General features: G+C 38.0%; 1 protein-coding gene across 1 annotated transcript in view; it reads left to right on the forward strand.

Annotated features, from left to right (window-relative positions):
• SPATS2L (spermatogenesis associated, serine-rich 2-like) overlaps positions 1-18,088 on the forward strand; it is a 192,465-nt gene that overhangs the window by 135,410 nt on the left and 38,967 nt on the right. The window contains exons 7-8 of the mRNA XM_010861269.1: positions 13,535-13,741; positions 15,101-15,236. Of these exons, the coding sequence (XP_010859571.1) occupies positions 13,535-13,741; positions 15,101-15,236 (343 nt within the window). The remainder of the gene's footprint in view (positions 1-13,534; positions 13,742-15,100; positions 15,237-18,088) is intronic.

Below are 18,088 nucleotides of genomic sequence, written 5' to 3' on the forward strand. Positions count from 1 at the left end.
AGGACTGATGCTGAAGCTGAAACTCCAAAACTTTGGCCACCTGATAGGAAGAACTGACTCATTTGAAAAGACTCTGATGCTGGGAAAGACTGAAGGCGGGAGGAGAAGGGGACGACAGAGGATGAGATGGTTGGATGGCATCACTGACTCAATGGACATGAGTTTGGGTAAACTCCGGGAGTTGGTGATGGACAGGGAGGCCTGGCATACTACAGTCCATGAGGTCGCAAAGAGTCAGACACGACTGAGTGACTGCACTGAACTGAATTGAAACCTTTAAAGGTATTAATGACATTTAAGACCTTGTAAAGACAATATAAACTAAAAGACTGGTTTCCAGTCAGAAAGTTCCCAGCTTGATCTAAGCCAGTCCAGTTTTACAGAATGGAATAAACCTATTTGTTTAAGTCTTTGTTCCAAAGTTATTGGCTCCTCTGAATTTCTGTTAATTACCCTGTCACGTAGAGATAGAAGAATGATGTAAGATGCAAATTAAGGTATACAATAATTGTAATGTGAAAAGAGTTTCCTTGGGGTTTCGTCACTATAACATCTTAAGAAAATTATCTTTACTCACTGTCTCCATGTCTTCACCTCTCTCTCACTTACCAATTTTTTAAGGTCCCATCACTCCAAAGAAATTGCCCCCACTGAGTTTACCATTGGCCTCCACATATTGAATCTAGCAGACGTTTTTCCAATCCTTAAGTTACCTTTTCCTTGCAGCACTATTGACCACTCTTTCCTCGACCATCATGTCTTTTCCCTTTGGTATCTATGACCTGACACTTTTCCTGATTTCTCCCCTCCATCTTCATTGCTTCTGTGTTTCCTTTGAGGGTTCATCTCCTCTAACTGGCTGTTAATTGTTGAGGCTCATCACGACTGGTTTAGTTCCAAGTCCTTTCACACATAAAGCTCTCTCTTCTTAGATCATCTCAGTCGTGCTGTAACTTTGATTGTGTATGCTGGCTCACATACTCCTCATCCCAGTTGAGGCTGCTCTCTGAACTTAGACTCCTACTTGATATTTTCACTTTGATATTTCAAAGCACTCTAACATCATGCTCAAAACAAACTCCTGATCTCTCTTCCCAGTCTTAGCTTTCTGATCTTAGTGTACCATCCATCCATCCTGAAGCAAATCAGAAATCTAGGCATCAGTCAAGACATCTTCCTCTCCCCTGATATTCAGTTGATCACCAAGTCCTATTGATTTTCTTTTTCAAATATTCCTGACATCCATCCATTTCTCACTATCTTGATCTCTACATTTCCATCCAAACCATCTTCTCTTGTCTCTGCTGCTATAGTAATCCACTCCTTAATCACCTGGCATTCATTCTGTTCCCCTCTAAATCATTCTCTATCCTGTAATCTCTTCAGTTCAGTTCAGTTCAGTCACTCAGTCGTGTCCGACTCTTTGCGATCCCATGAATCGCAGCACTCCAGGCCTCCCTGTCCATCACCAACTCCCGGAGTTCACTCAGACTCATGTCCATCGAGTCAGTGATGCCATCCAGTCATCTCATCCTCTGTCGTCCCCTTTTCCTACTGTCCCCAATCCCTCCCAGCATCAGATAACACATATTTGGACTCTTAAAGATAAAAACCAAAAGTCTTACTCTGGCCCATAAGTGAAAGTGAAAGTGAAGTGGCTCAGTCGTGTCCGACTCTTTACAATCCCATGGACTGTAGTCTACCAGGCTTCTCTGTCCATGGGATTTTCCAGGCAAGAGTACTGGAGTGGGTTGCCATTTCCTGCATATTCTGGCCCCTGTGTCCCGTTCCAGCCTCATGATCTGGTGTGCTGATTCTTGCTCTTTGCTTCAGCCATACTGGTCTCCTCTTAGTCCCACATAGGGGCTGTGTACATCAGTCAGGTTTAAGTCAGGAGACAGAAGCCACACTGGATATTTGAATGGGTGGAATGTAATAGCAAGAACTGCTAACTAAAACAGTAGGAGGTGGCTAACTACTAAATGGGTAAGTGAGGACTCTCAGGGGTCTAGGCTTGTCAAGAGAACAGTTAATATTTCCAAGAAGGCTGGACAATAAAGGAAGTAGGACTGGGAGATTCCCCTAGTCTAAAACTAGATTCTGACCTCATCAAATAAAGTGTGTGGCTACCAGTTGTTTGTTGTTCGGTCGCTCAGTCGTGTCTGACTCTTTGCAACCCCATGGACTGCAACATGCCAGGCTTCCGTGTCCTTCACTGTCTCCTGGAGTTTGCTCAAACTCATGAGTCGGTGATGCCACCCAACCATCTCATCCTCTGTCATCCCCTTCTCCTCCTGCCCTCCATCTTTCCTAGCATCAGGGTCTTTTCCAATGAGTTGGCTCTTTGCATCCGGTGGCCAAAGTTTTGAAGCTCCAGCTTCAGCATCAGTCCTTCCAGTAAATAGTCATGACTACCAGAGGAACATGCTCGCAGCCTTGTGGTGACAAAAGATCTTGGCATAAGGCCTGGGCCAAGCTGTTCTATAGAAGAAGCCTACCATTTCCGGAGAGTGTAGATGGACTGGAACTGCTCAAAGCCATTGCCACTGGGGGGAGTCAGGGAACATGGCATGAGCGTGCATCTGGAACTCCTCTGCATGGCTGCTGGCTCCTGTAGGGAATAATAATAATGATGGACCAAAACCAGAAGTGTACTTCTGCCCTCATCACCTTGCAGGGGACTCTTTGTTGCCCTCTACTAACAAAGCTAACAATCAACCAATTGGCAAAAGAAAATTGTTTACAGGGTCCACTGCTAGTTATCACAAAGTAGGGCAAACAAGGGTAGATTTAGAGTCAAGAGATAATAATTTGATAACTGCTTCAAACACTCTCTGCCTGGAATGCAGTTTTCTTCCCTCTTCATCTGATTGGTCTTTTATGTGATTTCAGGTGAGCTTAGTTGTTTCTTCTGTGGAGAATTCATTCTTGATATCCCTAAGCCAAATACATGCCAATTGTAGGTTTCAGGACTATGTACTTTTTTTTCCATAAAACTTATCACAGTTGTAATTCTACTTTTGTTTGCGTGGTGGTGTGGTTTATGTGTCTTCCTCTGAGGCTGCAAGTTCTATGAGATGGAAACCACAGCTGTCTTTTACCACTGTTATGGTTTTGGTGTCTAGAACAATAACTGGACATAATAAGCACTCAAGCCTTTTTCATGATTTGTATTGAGTTATTAATAATAAATAAATGGATATGTATAGGTTAATTTGGGGCTTCCCTGGTGGCTCAGATGGTAAAGACTCTGTCTGCAATGTGGGAGACTTGGGTTCAATCCCTGGGTCGGAAAGATCTCCTGGAGGAGGGCATGGCAACCCATTCCAGTATTCTTGCCTATAAGTTCCTATGCTGCTTTTTAAAGATAATTGTGGATTTTGTATTCCTGATTTTAAAAGACATTTATATTAATTGAAGAGATGTGAAAAATACCGTAAGGTTTAGAGGGGAAAAGCCTACCTCCTAGAAACAACCACTGTGGAATTTCATTTCAGAATGTTTTAGATTTATAGATATATAGGGGTCATTTTTACAAATGTTATGTAGTGTGTGAACTTTTGTATCTTGCTTTTTACTTAACATGACATTATAAACATTACCTCATATCATTTTGTTCTTTAAAAACTTGACCTTAATAGCTGTGCTGTGTTTTTATGAATTTGCCATTTAGTTTAATTATTTCCAAACTATTGTCCATATGCATTGTTTCCACTTGCTATTATAAACAATGCTATAATGAACATTTTTTGTATATAAATCTTTATGAACAATCATCTTCTTGACATACTTTCTTAGAAGTGGAATTATTGGATTCAAAGGGTATGAGTATTTTTTAAATTTTTAATATATCGCTGTCCAAAAAGATTGCACTAATCTCATTGTTTTATTTGTAAAACTGATTAGTAGGAAAATGGAGAATTTTGCAATGTTTAATTTCCATTTGCATCTCTTCTTTAGTGAATATTTAAGAACACTAAGATCAGTGGTCAAAAAACTACCAATTACTTTATTATTGGTTATCAGAAAACACTGTTGTATTCACATAAGTACTTTTAAGAGAATGGTAATGCTTTAAGTAACACAGACATTAGAAATTTTAGGCATTATTTTATAATAGCAAAATTATTTTTTATCAAAGTTTTTTTCTTGATAGGACCACTTACAATACTAAGTTAATCATCATGAGATGGTGTGATTTACTGAAATTACATTTGTATAGGGGACTATGAAGTCATCTTAACTCAGTGAGTTAAAATAATTATTTTAGAACTACTCTATAATAAATATATCCTTTAATATGTATTTTTATTTTTTTAACTGTGCTGGGTCTTAGTTTCAGCATGTTGGATCTAGTTTCCCCACCAGGGATTGAACCCATGTCTCCTGCACTGGAAGCAAGGAGTCTTAGTCATTGGACCATCAGGGAAGTCCCTTAATACATCCTTTAAATTTAGACTTGAATACCGTGTATACTTCCTTCAGTCTACCTTTAAGTATAAAAGGCTTTCACCAAAAAGCTAAAGAGACAAGGGAGTCTTCAGAGACTTTCAAATCTGAACACATACATAGTTGTACATATATTATGAAAATCTTTGGCTCTAAGTTCATATATTTCTCCCCAAAGGAAGATTTGTTTTCTTTGATATTGTTAATAGAAAACAACCACCACTGTTCATGTTTTACTCTGTAAAATAAATCAAGGACAAGTCCAATATGTAAGTAGATACTAAGATTTAGTAACTGGAAAATGGATAGTTCTCAGTATTGACAAGAGTTAAGTGTAAGTACAATTACATCCACTACAGTTGAGTGTCAGTGGATCTACGTGACTAGAAAATAATTTGGCAAAGCATATCAATAATTTTTTAAGAAAAATAAAGGCAAGAATTTGTGTCTTCTTCATCACAGACCCTACTAAATTATAGTAAAGGAATTTTTAAATGTAGAAATCCACAATGATGAAGGAAAGGGAAAAGACAGCCTCAGTTTCTAGAGGAAGAAAAGTAGATGGAAAAGGATTGACTGATGAAGCAGAGTATGGGAAGCTGCAGCATAGACTTCAGAGGGAGGGAGCTTTGGCAGGAAGGATGCTGACTGCCTGGCAGAAAATGGGGAAACTCTAGATCTAGAGTCAGCCTTTAGGATGGGGGACAAGCTTAGAAAGAGAGGTATAAAGCAGGGTAATTAAATAAAGATATTTTAAGGAACAGTCCACTATCCCCGTACCTAATTCCATTCCAGTTTGTTTTGTAAGATGTCTAACGTTTGCCTTCAAGGTAAAAAAGGAGGGGTGGGAGTAGGGAGAGCAGAAAGTGATACGCTAGTATTTTAATGACCGTTAAAATAAAATACAAAATTCTTCACAAGAAAATAACAAAACCCAGTGTTTCTCAAAGTGTCATCCACAATATTCAGTATCCAGTTTAAAGTATTACTATATTACTAGACATTGCAAGAAGAAAATATGACCTTTAGTGAAGAGAAAGATTAGTCATTAGAAGCAGACCCATAGACAACCCAGATGTTGAAATCAGCAGACAAGGATTATCAATATGTTTTAAATTTTTCCCAAAAAAAGTGGACTTAATAGGTGAAGGGAGGAGAATTTCAGGAGAGATGGAAAGAATGAAATGACAACCCTGGAACTAATAAGTACGGTATTTGAAGTTTTTTGGAAGTCATCAGATGCTTTTGGCAGAAATTTGGACAATAAAGACTAAAGGATCAGTGAACTTGAAGACAGGTCAAAAGAAATTATCCAAACTGAAGAAAAGAGAAAACAAAATGACAACAAAAGCAGAGCCTCGGTCACTCAAGGGACAATATCAAGCATTCTCATAGATATGTAATTGGAATCTCAGGAGAAAAAAGGAGAGAATGGAGAAACGGGGGGACATATGAAGAAACAATGCCCACAGTTTTTCCAAATTTAACATGAAACAACAACCCACATATCCAAAAAGCTCAGCAAAATCCAAGCAGAGTAAATGATAGAAAATCACACCAAAGCGTGTCACAGTCAAACTACTAAAAGTCAGAAATGAAGATAAAAGTTTAAGTCAAAGTCAAAGGATAAAAGACACATAACAAACAGGAGACAACAAGAAGAGTAAAGGTTAACTTCTCATCAGAAATGATATGGGTCAGCAAACTCCAGAATGAAATCTATAATAGGAATAACTGCCAGTATGGAATTATATATATATATCTAGAGAAAATATCCTTCAAAAAGGAAGATAAAGTCAAGATATTTTAAGATAAACAAAAATGGAAAGAATTTTTCACCAACAGAGTTGCACTACAAAACAAGCTAAAGGATATTCTTTAGGTTGAAAGTAAATGATACTAGATTGAAATTTGAATCTGCTGGAAGAAATGAAAAACACTGAAAATGGTAAATATATGGATAGAAAGAAAAATGTGTTTTTTTTCCCCTCTTTGTTTTTTTTGAAAATCAATTGACTGCTTAAAGCAAAAATAATAACAATGTATTGTGAGGTTCAGAACAAACATAGAGGTAAAATATATGGCTATAAGTATACAGTTGATAGAAGTGGGTATGTGTAATTATTTATTTATTATTGTATGATTGTTACATTATACATGAGGCAGTACAATATTGATTCAAAGGACACTATGATAAATTAATGATACGTACTATAATCCTTGGAACAACCCCTAAAAGCAAAGAATGAAGAGGTATCACAAAAAAGATAAGATTAACAATTTCTTGAAAACCATTTCACCTAAAAGAAGTAAGGAAAAAATCACCTAAAAGAAGTAAGGAAAAAATCAAAGAAATAAAGAATAAACACAACTCAAAATGGTAAACATAACCCAGTAATACCAATAATTATATTAAATGGAGATGGACAAAAGACTCTAATTAAATAGCAGAGATTGACAGACTGGGTAGTAGTAAGACTCAATTATATGCTGATTAAAGAAATGCGCTTTACACATGAAGACAGAGACGGGCCAAATTCACAATAGTTATGGGTTTTATCAGGCTTCTCTGGTGGCTCAGAGGTTAAAGTGTCTGCCTGTAATGCAGGAGACCTGGGTTTGATCCCTGGGTCAGGAAGATCCCCTGGAGAAGGAAATGGCAACCCACTCCAGTATTCTTGCCTGGAGAATCCCAAGGATGGAGGAGCTTGGGTTTTATCACCATTTTATTAGTAACTGATAGAGCAAGTATATGAAAAATCTTTCATAATGTTGAATATTTAAATAGTATTGTCAACCAACCTGACCTAATTGACATTTACAGAACACTACACCTAACAACTTGAAGGACACATGGCATTTTCACCAAAATAGACCAATTGCTAGACCATAAAATAAATTTCAAAAAAATTTAAATCTTTAGATTATGTTCTTTGACCAAAAATAGAAGTAAAATAACATTTAATAGCACTAAGATATCTAGAAAATTTCCAAAAATTTAGAAATTAATCAACCTTCTAAATAATTCATTGATGGGATATTTCCTGGCAGTCCAGTGGTTGGGACTCTGTGCTTTCACTGCTGAGGACCTGGGTTCAATCCCTGGTTAGGGAACTAAGATCCCGCAAGCCATGCAGCACAACCAAAATAAATAAACAAAAATAAATACTCTATTGATCAAAGAAAAAAAAATTCACAAGAGATATTAGAAAATCATTTGAACTGCACCGTAATGAAAATACAGTAACTCAGTTACCAGTATCAGTAATGAAATCGATCCTGACCCCACATTTATTTATTTAAAGACTAACAACAGGATATTGTAAAAGAATTTTATGCCAAAAGGGAAGTGAACAAATTTCTTTAAAAATATGAATCACTAAAATGCACATGAGAAGAAATGGAAAATAGAAATAGCTCTAAATCCATCAAAGCAATTGGTAATTAAAATTCCAGGCTGAGGTCGCTTCACCAGTGAACTCTTAATTTAAGAAAAAATAATAGCAGTCTTAAACAAATCTTTATTCCTGAAATAGTTTAGGAATAGAAGGAAGTCAGCACTTTTCAACTCATTTAATGAGGCCAGCATAGCCTTATCAAAACCTGACAAAAATTATTACAGGAAAAGCCTCAGAACCACATTGCTCATAAATAAAAGAGCAAAATCCTCAACAAATATTAGCAAACCAAAGTAAGGACAATATATTAAAAAGTTAATACACTATAACCAAAGTAGTTTTTTCCAGGAATGCAGTATTGGTTTAACATTTAAAAAGCAACCAATGTTGTAATAAAATCAAAGAAAATAACAGCATGATCGTCTTAAATCACTTGATAAAATAAAAACTCCCAGTATATAAGAAAACTTACTGATAAACATATGAAAATTATACTGTATAGCCAATATAATACTTGATAATAAAATATTGAATGTAGTTTTCCTAAAATCAAGAACAATGCAAGAGTAATTGTTCTACATTGTCCTAGAATTCCTAGCCAGTCCAATAAGGCAAGGAAAGATTGGAAAGACAGAAATTACTCTTCATTTACAGATATCATTATTGCCCATATAGAAAATTACAAGAAAGCTACAAAACAAAAAACTAACAAGGAAATTAGCAAGGTGTTTTAGGTTCAAGTTCAATATATAAAAAGCTAATTTGTATTTCTGTATTCTAGCAACCAGCAATTGGGAAAGGAAGTTTTAAAAAATTACTATATATACAATGACATTTTGCATGTCATCTAAAATTTTTGTTCAGTCACCAAGTTGTGACCAACTCTTTTCCACCCCATGGACTGCAGCACTCCAGTCTTCAGCATCCTGTCCTTCACCATCTCCCAGAGTTTGCCCAAGTTCATGTCCATTGAGTTGGTGATGCCATCCAACCATCTCATCCTCTGTTGCCCTCTTCTTCTTCTGCCTTCAATCATTTCCAGCATCAGGGTCTTTTCCAATGAGTCGGCAGTTCGCATCAGGTGGACAAAGTATTGGTGCTTCAGCTTCAGCATCAGTCGTTGCAAAGAGTATTCAGGGTTGATGTCCTAGGAATAAAAACTAAAGATGCACAAGACACTGAAAGCTGTAAAATGATGCAACAAATAAAAGAAAACCTAAAGAAATGGGGAGATATATAATGTCCAGTACTCAAAAGATGCAATATCACTAAGATACCAGTTATCTCCAAATTGATTTATACACTGAATGCAAATGCAGTTAACATCCCATCAGATTTTTTTGAAAAGAAATATACAAGTTCATTGTTAAATTTATATTGAAATGCAAAGGACCTAAGATCTTGAAGCAATCTTGGAAAAGAAGAGTAAAATTGAAGGACATTCATTATTTAATATTAAGACTCGTTATATAGTAATTAGTAAATGAGATAGTGTGGTATCAGGGTGAGGAGAAACAATTAGATCTGTGGAATAGAATAGAGTTCAGCAATAGAACACACAGATACAGTCAACAAATTTTCAACTGAGGTGCCAAAATAGTTTAGTGGAGAAAGGTCAACTCAGATTTATCATGCTGGAGTCTTATATTCTTTTTTCGCATTTTACGTACTAGTTGTTAAAGGCAGAAAGACTATGTCCCATTTAACTCCTGCGAATTAGCCAGGGCAAGCACATAGTGGTCATTCTATACAGGCCTGTTGAGTTAAATTGAATCAGAAATCAGATCCATACTCAGAAAGCTATATAACATCTATGTTGGGATTTGATAAGTAATTTTAATAAGAGGAAGGCTCAAGTAATAGATTCAAAAACACATAAGCTTCTAGGAGCAATTTTTTAGACACATGGACAAGGATTAGATTCAAATATAATTTTTATTGAAATCTGGGCAGATTGGGTGTTTCCAAAGATAACTTTTCTTTCCAAGAAGTAGCTACTTTGGTTCAAGTATTTGATGAATATTGGATAAAGACATAGCCAGAGACTCATATCAAACTAGGCTCCCTATAATTGGAAAGGCCCCAGGCATGCAAAGTATGAAAGGAATACTGATTCATTCATTCACCCATCCATTCAGTATTCATCATGTACCCACAAGGCGCCAAGCATATAATGATGAACAAGACATACATCACTGTCTCCACTTTTCTCATGTAGAAATTGAAGAGGATATTTTAAGGTTTCACTAAAATCAATACTCTTAGTCTAGAATATAAATTTGTAATGACTATAGATTGTAGGCCAACAAATTTCATGCTTCTTTTGGTTTGTATTAGGGCTCTTCAATAGAAAAATAGTATGAGCTGTATATGTAATTTTAAATTGTCTAGTAGACACATTTAAAAAGTAAAAATAAACAGGTGAATTAAATTGAGTAATATATTCTATCTAAATTATGTTGACAATCATATTGGCATGTGATCAATATTTTTTATTGATCAAAAGAATATTTTTAATTCTCCTTTTTTAAGTCTTCACATTTCAGTGTGTAATTTACACTTAGAGCCAACTCGATTCAGACAAGCCATGTTTCAAGTGTTCAGTAGCCATATGTGGCTAGTGGCTACCTTATTGGAGAGTGATATGATTCAACTCCAAGTCAGCTATAGTCTACTGAAGATTACAAGTGGAGGGACTTCCCTGGTGGACCTGTGGTTCAGCATCTGCCTTCCACTGTAGGCAACACAGGTTCAATCGCTGGTCAGGGAATTAATATCCCACATGCTATGGGGCAATGCACCACAACTACAAAGCCCATGTGCCACAACTAAGATTCGGTGCAGCCAAAAATACATAAGTAAAAATTTCTAATTAAAATAATAAAGTTTACAAGTAGATTTCTGAAAGGTGGAAAACTGATGGTATTTCTAGCTCATAATGTTAGAGGAAAATCACTGTTTCCAGGAAAGGACTCTTTTTATTCTATTGCTAGAAATATAAGGACCTGTGGTCAGAATGAACTAATTCTGTTATAGTCAATAGTTCTGTAACCCTCCACCAATTCACCAGTTTGCATCTGAAAGAATCCTAGAGTTTTACTATATTTGGAAACAAATTGTACCACCAATGTGCAAATATACACAAGTAGTCTTTGAGACGGAGAAGGCAATGGCAACCCACTCCAGTACTCTTGCCTGGAAAATCCCATGGATGGAGGAGCCTGGTAGGCTGCAGTCCATGGGGTTGCAAAGAGTCGGACACGACTGAGCAACTTCACTTTCACTTTTCACTTTCATGCATTGGAGAAGGCAATGGCAACCCATTCCAGTGTTCTTGTCTGGAGAATCCCAGGAACAGGGGAGCCTGGTGGGCTGCCATCTGTGGGGTCGCACAGAGTCGGACATGACTGAAGCGGCTTAGCGGCAGCAGCAGCAGCAGTCTTTGAGAACTCAGATCTTTCCATCATTCAATGACCCCACCATTGAGACAGCTTTCAGGCCCTAAAAACAATACTACTACTCAAATTTCTCAATAAATACTTGTTAGATGAATGATGAAATGAACCAGTAGCCCTCATATCAGTTCTTTGATACACAAAATATATTCAGCTCTAGGTTAATAATCCCAAACTCATTTGCATGCTGGTCTTCCCATTTAAAATGCTTTTGCATTCAACAAAATAATTTCTTTCTTCTGTTCTAAGGTCATTATTTCCACTAGGCTATAATGGAAATCCCCTTTATTTTCAAGAATAACAGTAATTTACTACACTATGCACAATGAACTGTATTTTAGAGTCTTAATTTATTGAATTTCATCAAACCTGAATCTCAACTGTGATTTAGAGAGAGTTGGAACCAGCCTATACTTACTCACTTTTAACAAAACATTTATACAGTCATCAAAAAATTAGTTTTTCATCTTTCACAGTAGAGTTTCTCCTGGTGAGGGTACTACCCAGGTACCATCCAACTCCACCCCAACAGAAACACCTGGAAGCTGAATCCTGGATCCACTTCTGAATCGAAATTTCTGCAGGTGGTGTCAGGGAATTTGCATTTGCAATAAGTACTAGGGGAAAAGTCATGCACACTAAAGTTTGACAACCACTGCCCCTGCAGTAAAGTTCCAAACTTTAGTATGACTAAAGATAAAATTGTATACTATCATTTAAATTTGTTTTATTACTGGAGGAAATGATGTTTTCAGTACTTATTTACTTTGTTCACCACCTGGGCTGAACATTACACTGTGTGCTGTAATTTCCTTTTAAGTAAATTTTAAGAGGCACTCAGTATTCAGCCTATAAAGCATAGGCTGTGCCTTTTTGATATATAGGTAATAAATGATGGCTTCAACTAAAATCAGATTTACCCATCATAAATGGGCAAACGTCTAAAACCAAACTGACTTGGACCAAATCCTATTCTTTTGTACTTTCCAAGTGTGTTCTCTATAATGCTTGTGACAGTGTCAGGAAAGGTATTCTTTGTTTCTTTTTTTTTTTTCCTATGAAATCATTTTAAGAGTATTTTAATTCAGTCACAATCCTACAGATAGCTATTGAGCTAGACACAAGTACTGGAGCTTCAAAAACGAATCAGATTTTGCATCTGCCTTTAAGGGCATCTTAGCCTCTGCAGGGAAGGAGCAGACATGAGAACCTTGTGTTGAATTTAACGCACCAGGTTACACCAGGAAGTAGAGAGAGGTGAGACAGAGGCCGGGCTTCATAGTGATGATGTTGTGCTCAGTTTGGGTATGAGCCGTAGTTGGCCAGAGAAATGGACTCATTCATACAGGGTAATCCAGACATCAGGAAGGTCAGAAGTGCCAAACCTACACTCTTTCCATTACACCCAACTTTCTCCAAGAACCTGACCTGCAAAAGCAGGCTGGCTTCCCTTTTTCTCATACCCAGAGCTCTCTCTGGTTGTGAGTGAGATGTTAAGTGTGATACATTTCCTTTTCAGGCCACTAAGGTGCCATTTAATCCACTCCAGCCATAACTAAATAGGAACCTACCTTTAAAAGATGCCGAAAGCAACGTGCTGCTAATTTATTGCCACATCTGTTAAAGCTCCAGAGGGAATCTGACTCTCTAGATTTTAAATATAGTTGAGTTATTGTGATGATGTTTCCTGGTTTAATCCTTCCATAAATTAGATGAGATGATCATAGAACCTGTTGTCACTTCATTCTTGCCCTAGCTCCTCTTCTGCCTTCATTAATTCCGAATAAAATACCACAAGACATTGATGTAGCACTTGGAGATGGGAGGGCTGTGTTTTTATAGCCTCAATTTGAAATCATACTTAAAGACATCTAAGCCTTTACTGAATAGTAGGGGAACTGTTCATGCATATAAGGCTCCTAAGGATCTTCCTGGGTAGTTATGGGTGAGGAAACTAAGACTCAGAGATAAGTGGCTTGCCTGGGGTCACTCTGTAAGTAATTACTAGAGTCAAAACACCCACTCAGGTCTTCTAACTCCAAGTACAAGGCTCTTTCTAGTATATCCTTTCATCTTCTGGGGAGTCTATTAAAACAGTTTCTTGACTGTTTGCAGTGAAAGGAACTATTGCCAACATGTTAACAAAACCCAAAATTGTGGCATCCCCATCACCTGATCATCAAGTGTTTTTAGTTTATCACTTCACAGTCATTATTTGGTGTTTTCTTACAGAAGGCAACAGACCACTGCAACAGAAACTGTCCTTAGATGGGAACCCCAAACCTATACATGGAACACCAGAGAGGTCAGATGGCCTACAGTGGTCAGCTGAGCAGCCTTGTAACCCAAGCAAGCCTAAGACAAAAACATCTCCTGTTAAGTCCAATGCCCCTGCAGCTCATCTTGAAATAAAGCCAGATGAGTTGGCAAAGAAAAGAGGTAAAGTGATTTCTTTTGCACAAATGATTCAACATATTTTGCACACACAGAGAAGTATCTGAATGACAGAACTTTCCAAAAGATACTGCTTAGTGAAGAGAGTTAGACCTGAAATTGCATTTCTTTCTGTGAGCCACGTAGATTGAAAACCACATATGATTCCTCCATTGTTAATCAAAGGTCTTGAATGTTTAAGTGGAATTATATCCCCTTTGTCTGCCTCTCTGTGGCCATTCTTCTCTTTCTAGGCATGGATAAATTTGCACCTCAAACACTTGGTACCCTAACATCCTATAAAGCAAATGTTAATGCAGGAGCCTCTTTAGCCATGTAAATGTTGAATGTTTCCCTGATATACAGGTTATGAATTTGCGTTGACTGAAGATGAGTTTAGAGGCCAACCATGTCTTCTGATATGATGTTCCTCATGTAAATTCAGTTCTGTGTTAGAACTTTCAGACAAAAGACACTGAAAGAGGGTTTTATATTGGACACACTGTATTTTGATTACATTTTGAACTTTGATATATTGATACTTTATGCATAACTAGTATTAAACATGAAAGGGGCTAAATCACTTCCTTTCTGATTACCAGAGGATTTAAATAATATTCTCATTCAGGCCTCAGTTGTATCTGATTTCCTTGGCTTGGGTTTGATTATACCTTCTCACTTTTCTTGAGAGAGATTTCTTTTTTCTAAGAAACCATGCCCTTGTTGGGATAAGTACAATTTGCCTATTTGCTCTGCACTATCTGTAAACCCTGGTGACAGTTTCAGGAAATCAGGCAAGATTGGCACCCACAGAGCTGCTTTAAGTACTGCTGGTATAATTACAGGCCTGGCTCAGGACTGATGGGGCCAGAGCCAGGGTACCTGGCACGGATGCTCTGTCCTCTCTCGAGTTCATTTGTACCTCTCCCAACCTCTATGTCATTTTCCTCTTCCAAAAGCCCTGCTGGCTTTAAACCACACAGAATGGTGTTTATAGAGAGAGCCAGCAGCACAAATGGTCTTTAGACGTATCAGATTCTAAGAATCCCCAGTTTGTAATAGAACATAATGATCTGAGCCTCTTTGCAAAGGGTAAAGGAGACACATGTGCCCAAAATGGCCCAGCCAGAGAGCCCACTGGTGAGATCACAGCTTCTCAGGGACCACACAAACCACCCACTCTGGATTTTAAAAAATTGGGATTATAAACATCCTCTTAATGGAACTTTTTTTTTCATTGAAGAACAAAAGAAAATCCCTTTTTATTGGAAGGGGATATAGTTGCCTTTGTCATTGTTGTTTAGCTCAGAAATAAAAAAAATAAAGTGTTCACTTTAACATGTTCTTTCTTGACATTAATTTCAGGCCCAAATATTGAGAAATCGGTGAAGGATTTGCAACGCTGTACTGTGTCTCTAACTAGATACCGTGTCATGATCAAGGAAGAAGTAGATAGCTCCGTGAAGAAGATCAAAGCTGCCTTTGCTGAATTACACAACTGGTGAGTAATTTCACTTAGAAACTATCAATTTATGGCACTTGAGCTGTTCCTATAGGTAAAAGCATCAGATGGAAAATGTTGTTTATTTAATACATAAACATCACAGAACAACACTTTGGCGAATTTTCTTAAACCCTGCTGACAGATGCATATCTTGGGAATAGAAAAGAAGAGAAAATTTGAAATAAAGGGAAACCTGATAGACTTATTCGCTGGAGTTTGAAGTTGGGTCAAAAGTATATGAATGATGTAGAACACAACCTCAGTAAAGGACAAAACTTCAAAAACTATATTTTTGACAAATCTCTGGAAGGTTAACATCATGAATGCTTACTCAGAAAGAATATTTTCCAGCCTGATATCATCATAAAATAAGAAAAGCTCCCTTAACAAAATTCAGAAACAGCTTATGTAAACTTAGCGATAGACCCCCATTCTTGGTATCCTGAAGACTGGAATTAAGAAATGGTATGCCTGTGTGGTTTTGGTCCTGCCCCGCCCTGCTCTGCAATGGATTTTGATGGAAGACATTTCTTTCAGCCTTATACTTTTGCTCATGTCCACAGTCAGAGTGAAATATCTGTTAGTAAAAAAGATTAAGTTAATATCAGTAGAAAAATGTTCTCAGTGTATCCATCAGGACACTTTCAGTTTCAAGTGACAGAACCTCAAATCACAGTAGTTAAAGAGAAAAGAGGATTTATTACTGATGCACATGAAAATCCCAGGAAATTCCTTTAGGCAAATTTGGTTCTAAGCCCAGTATGTTAGCAGGATTCAGATTCCTCTCTCTCTCTCTCTGCCTCCTTTCCTTGACCAGTGTCCCCCATAGTCTCCTGGTTCTGCTTATTCTTCACTTCACTCTTAGGTACAGTGTCTCCATGTCGCAGCAAAGATGACACGCTGGCAGCTCCAAGCTTTCACAATCTTTAGCCCTGTGATCTGAGAGAAGACTTCGTTTCCAGTAGTTCTGACAAAAAAGTCCAAAAGGGCTAATTCCCATTGGCTGGGTTGGGACATAGATCTGTCTATAAACCAGTCCCTGTAGCTACAGGGACAGTCTTCGCACTAGCCAGGCCAGAGTCATGTGCCTGCGCAGAGAGTTAGCAGTGGGACATTTGCAGGGTAGGGGGAAAACCTCACCTGAACTCCATGAACTGAGAGGTGAAGAACCCTGGATCCCTGGAGAAAAATCATGGTGTTAAAGAGGAAAATTAGAACAAAGAAAACACATGTCCACAATGTCCAGGCTCACATAACATGATCCCTATATTGGCTTCTCATGATTCCAGAGTTTGATCACACTTTCTGCATATTCTTCCCATTCTTAAGTCCTTTCTTTGACACTGATATGCTTTTTTGCTGACTGTAGCATAGTGTAAAACTAAGGATTATGTCAATCAGTAACCTAATGTAAAAGTCTCAAACTTTAAAGCATCTGCTACTTAGAATGTGAGATTCCAGGGGTGCATCAGTCACCAGGGACTTGAAAACAAACCATCTCCTTCAGTTATCATTCAGTGAGGAATCATTTACCCTCCACCCAGTGGAACACTTCTCTGTTTGATCAGATTATAACCTCACTAATTGTTCAAAGCAAACTCCAAGAATATGTTTGAAAGTACTTGGAGAAGGTAAAGATGCTATACAAATAAAAAGTATTATTATTACTATTATTATTACTGATTTTTAAATTTTATAGTTACATGACTTTTCCAATTTATCCTTCAGTTCAGTTCAGTCACTCAGTCATGTCCAACTCTTTGCAAACCCATGAACCACGGCACGCCAGGCCTCCCTGTCCATCACCAACTCCTGGAGTCCACTCAAAACCATGTCCATTGAGTCGGTGATGCCATCTAACCATCTCATCTTCTGTTGTCCCCTTCTCCTCCTTAATTTATCCTTCAGTCAGTTCAGTTCAGTTCAGTCTCTCAGTCGTGTCCGACTCTTTGCGACCCCATGAATCGCAGCATGCCAGACCTCCCTGTCTATCACCAACTCCCGGAGTTCACTCAGACTCACGTCCATCAAGTCAGTGATACCATCTAGCCATCTCATCCTCTGTTGTCCCCTTCTCCTCCTGCCCCCAATCCCTCCCAGCATCAGAGTCTTTTCCAATGAGTCAACTCTTTGCATGAGGTGGCCAAAGTACTGAGTTTCAGCTTTAGTATCATTCCTTCCAAAGAACACCCAGGGCTGATCTCCTTTAGGATGGACTGGTTGGATCTCCTTGCAGTCCAAGGGACTCTCAGGAGTCTTCTCCAACACCACAGTTCAAAAGCATCAATTCTTCGGTGCTCAGCCTTCTTCACAGTCCAACTCTCACATCCATACATGACCACAGGAAAAACCATAGCCTTGACTAGACGGACCTTTGTTGGCAAAGTAATGTCTCTGCTTTTCAATATGCTGTCTAGGTTGGTCATAACTTTTCTTCCAAGGAGTAAGCGTCTTTTAATTTCATGGCTGCAGTCAATATCTGCAATGATTTTGGAGCCCCCAAAAATAAAGTCTGACACTGTTTCCACTGTTTCCCCATCTATTTGCCATGAAGTGATGGAACTGGATGCCATGATCTTTGTTTTCTGAATGTTGAGCTTTAAGCCAACTTTTTCTCTCTCCTCTTTCACTTTCATCAAGAGGCTCTTTAGTTCTTCTTCACTTTCTGCCATAAGGGTGGTGTCATCTGCATATCTGAGGTTATTGATATTTCTCCCAGCAATCTTGATTCCAGCTTGTGCTTCTTCCAGCCCAGTGTTTCTCATGATGTACTCTGCATATAAGTTAAATAAGCAGGGTGACAATATACAGCCTTGACGTACTCCTTGTCCTATTTGGAAACAGTCTGT

Source organism: Bison bison, unplaced genomic scaffold (assembly GCF_000754665.1).
Source record: "Bison bison bison isolate TAMUID 2011002044 unplaced genomic scaffold, Bison_UMD1.0 scf7180017864471, whole genome shotgun sequence".
Taxonomy (NCBI): domain Eukaryota; kingdom Metazoa; phylum Chordata; class Mammalia; order Artiodactyla; family Bovidae; genus Bison; species Bison bison.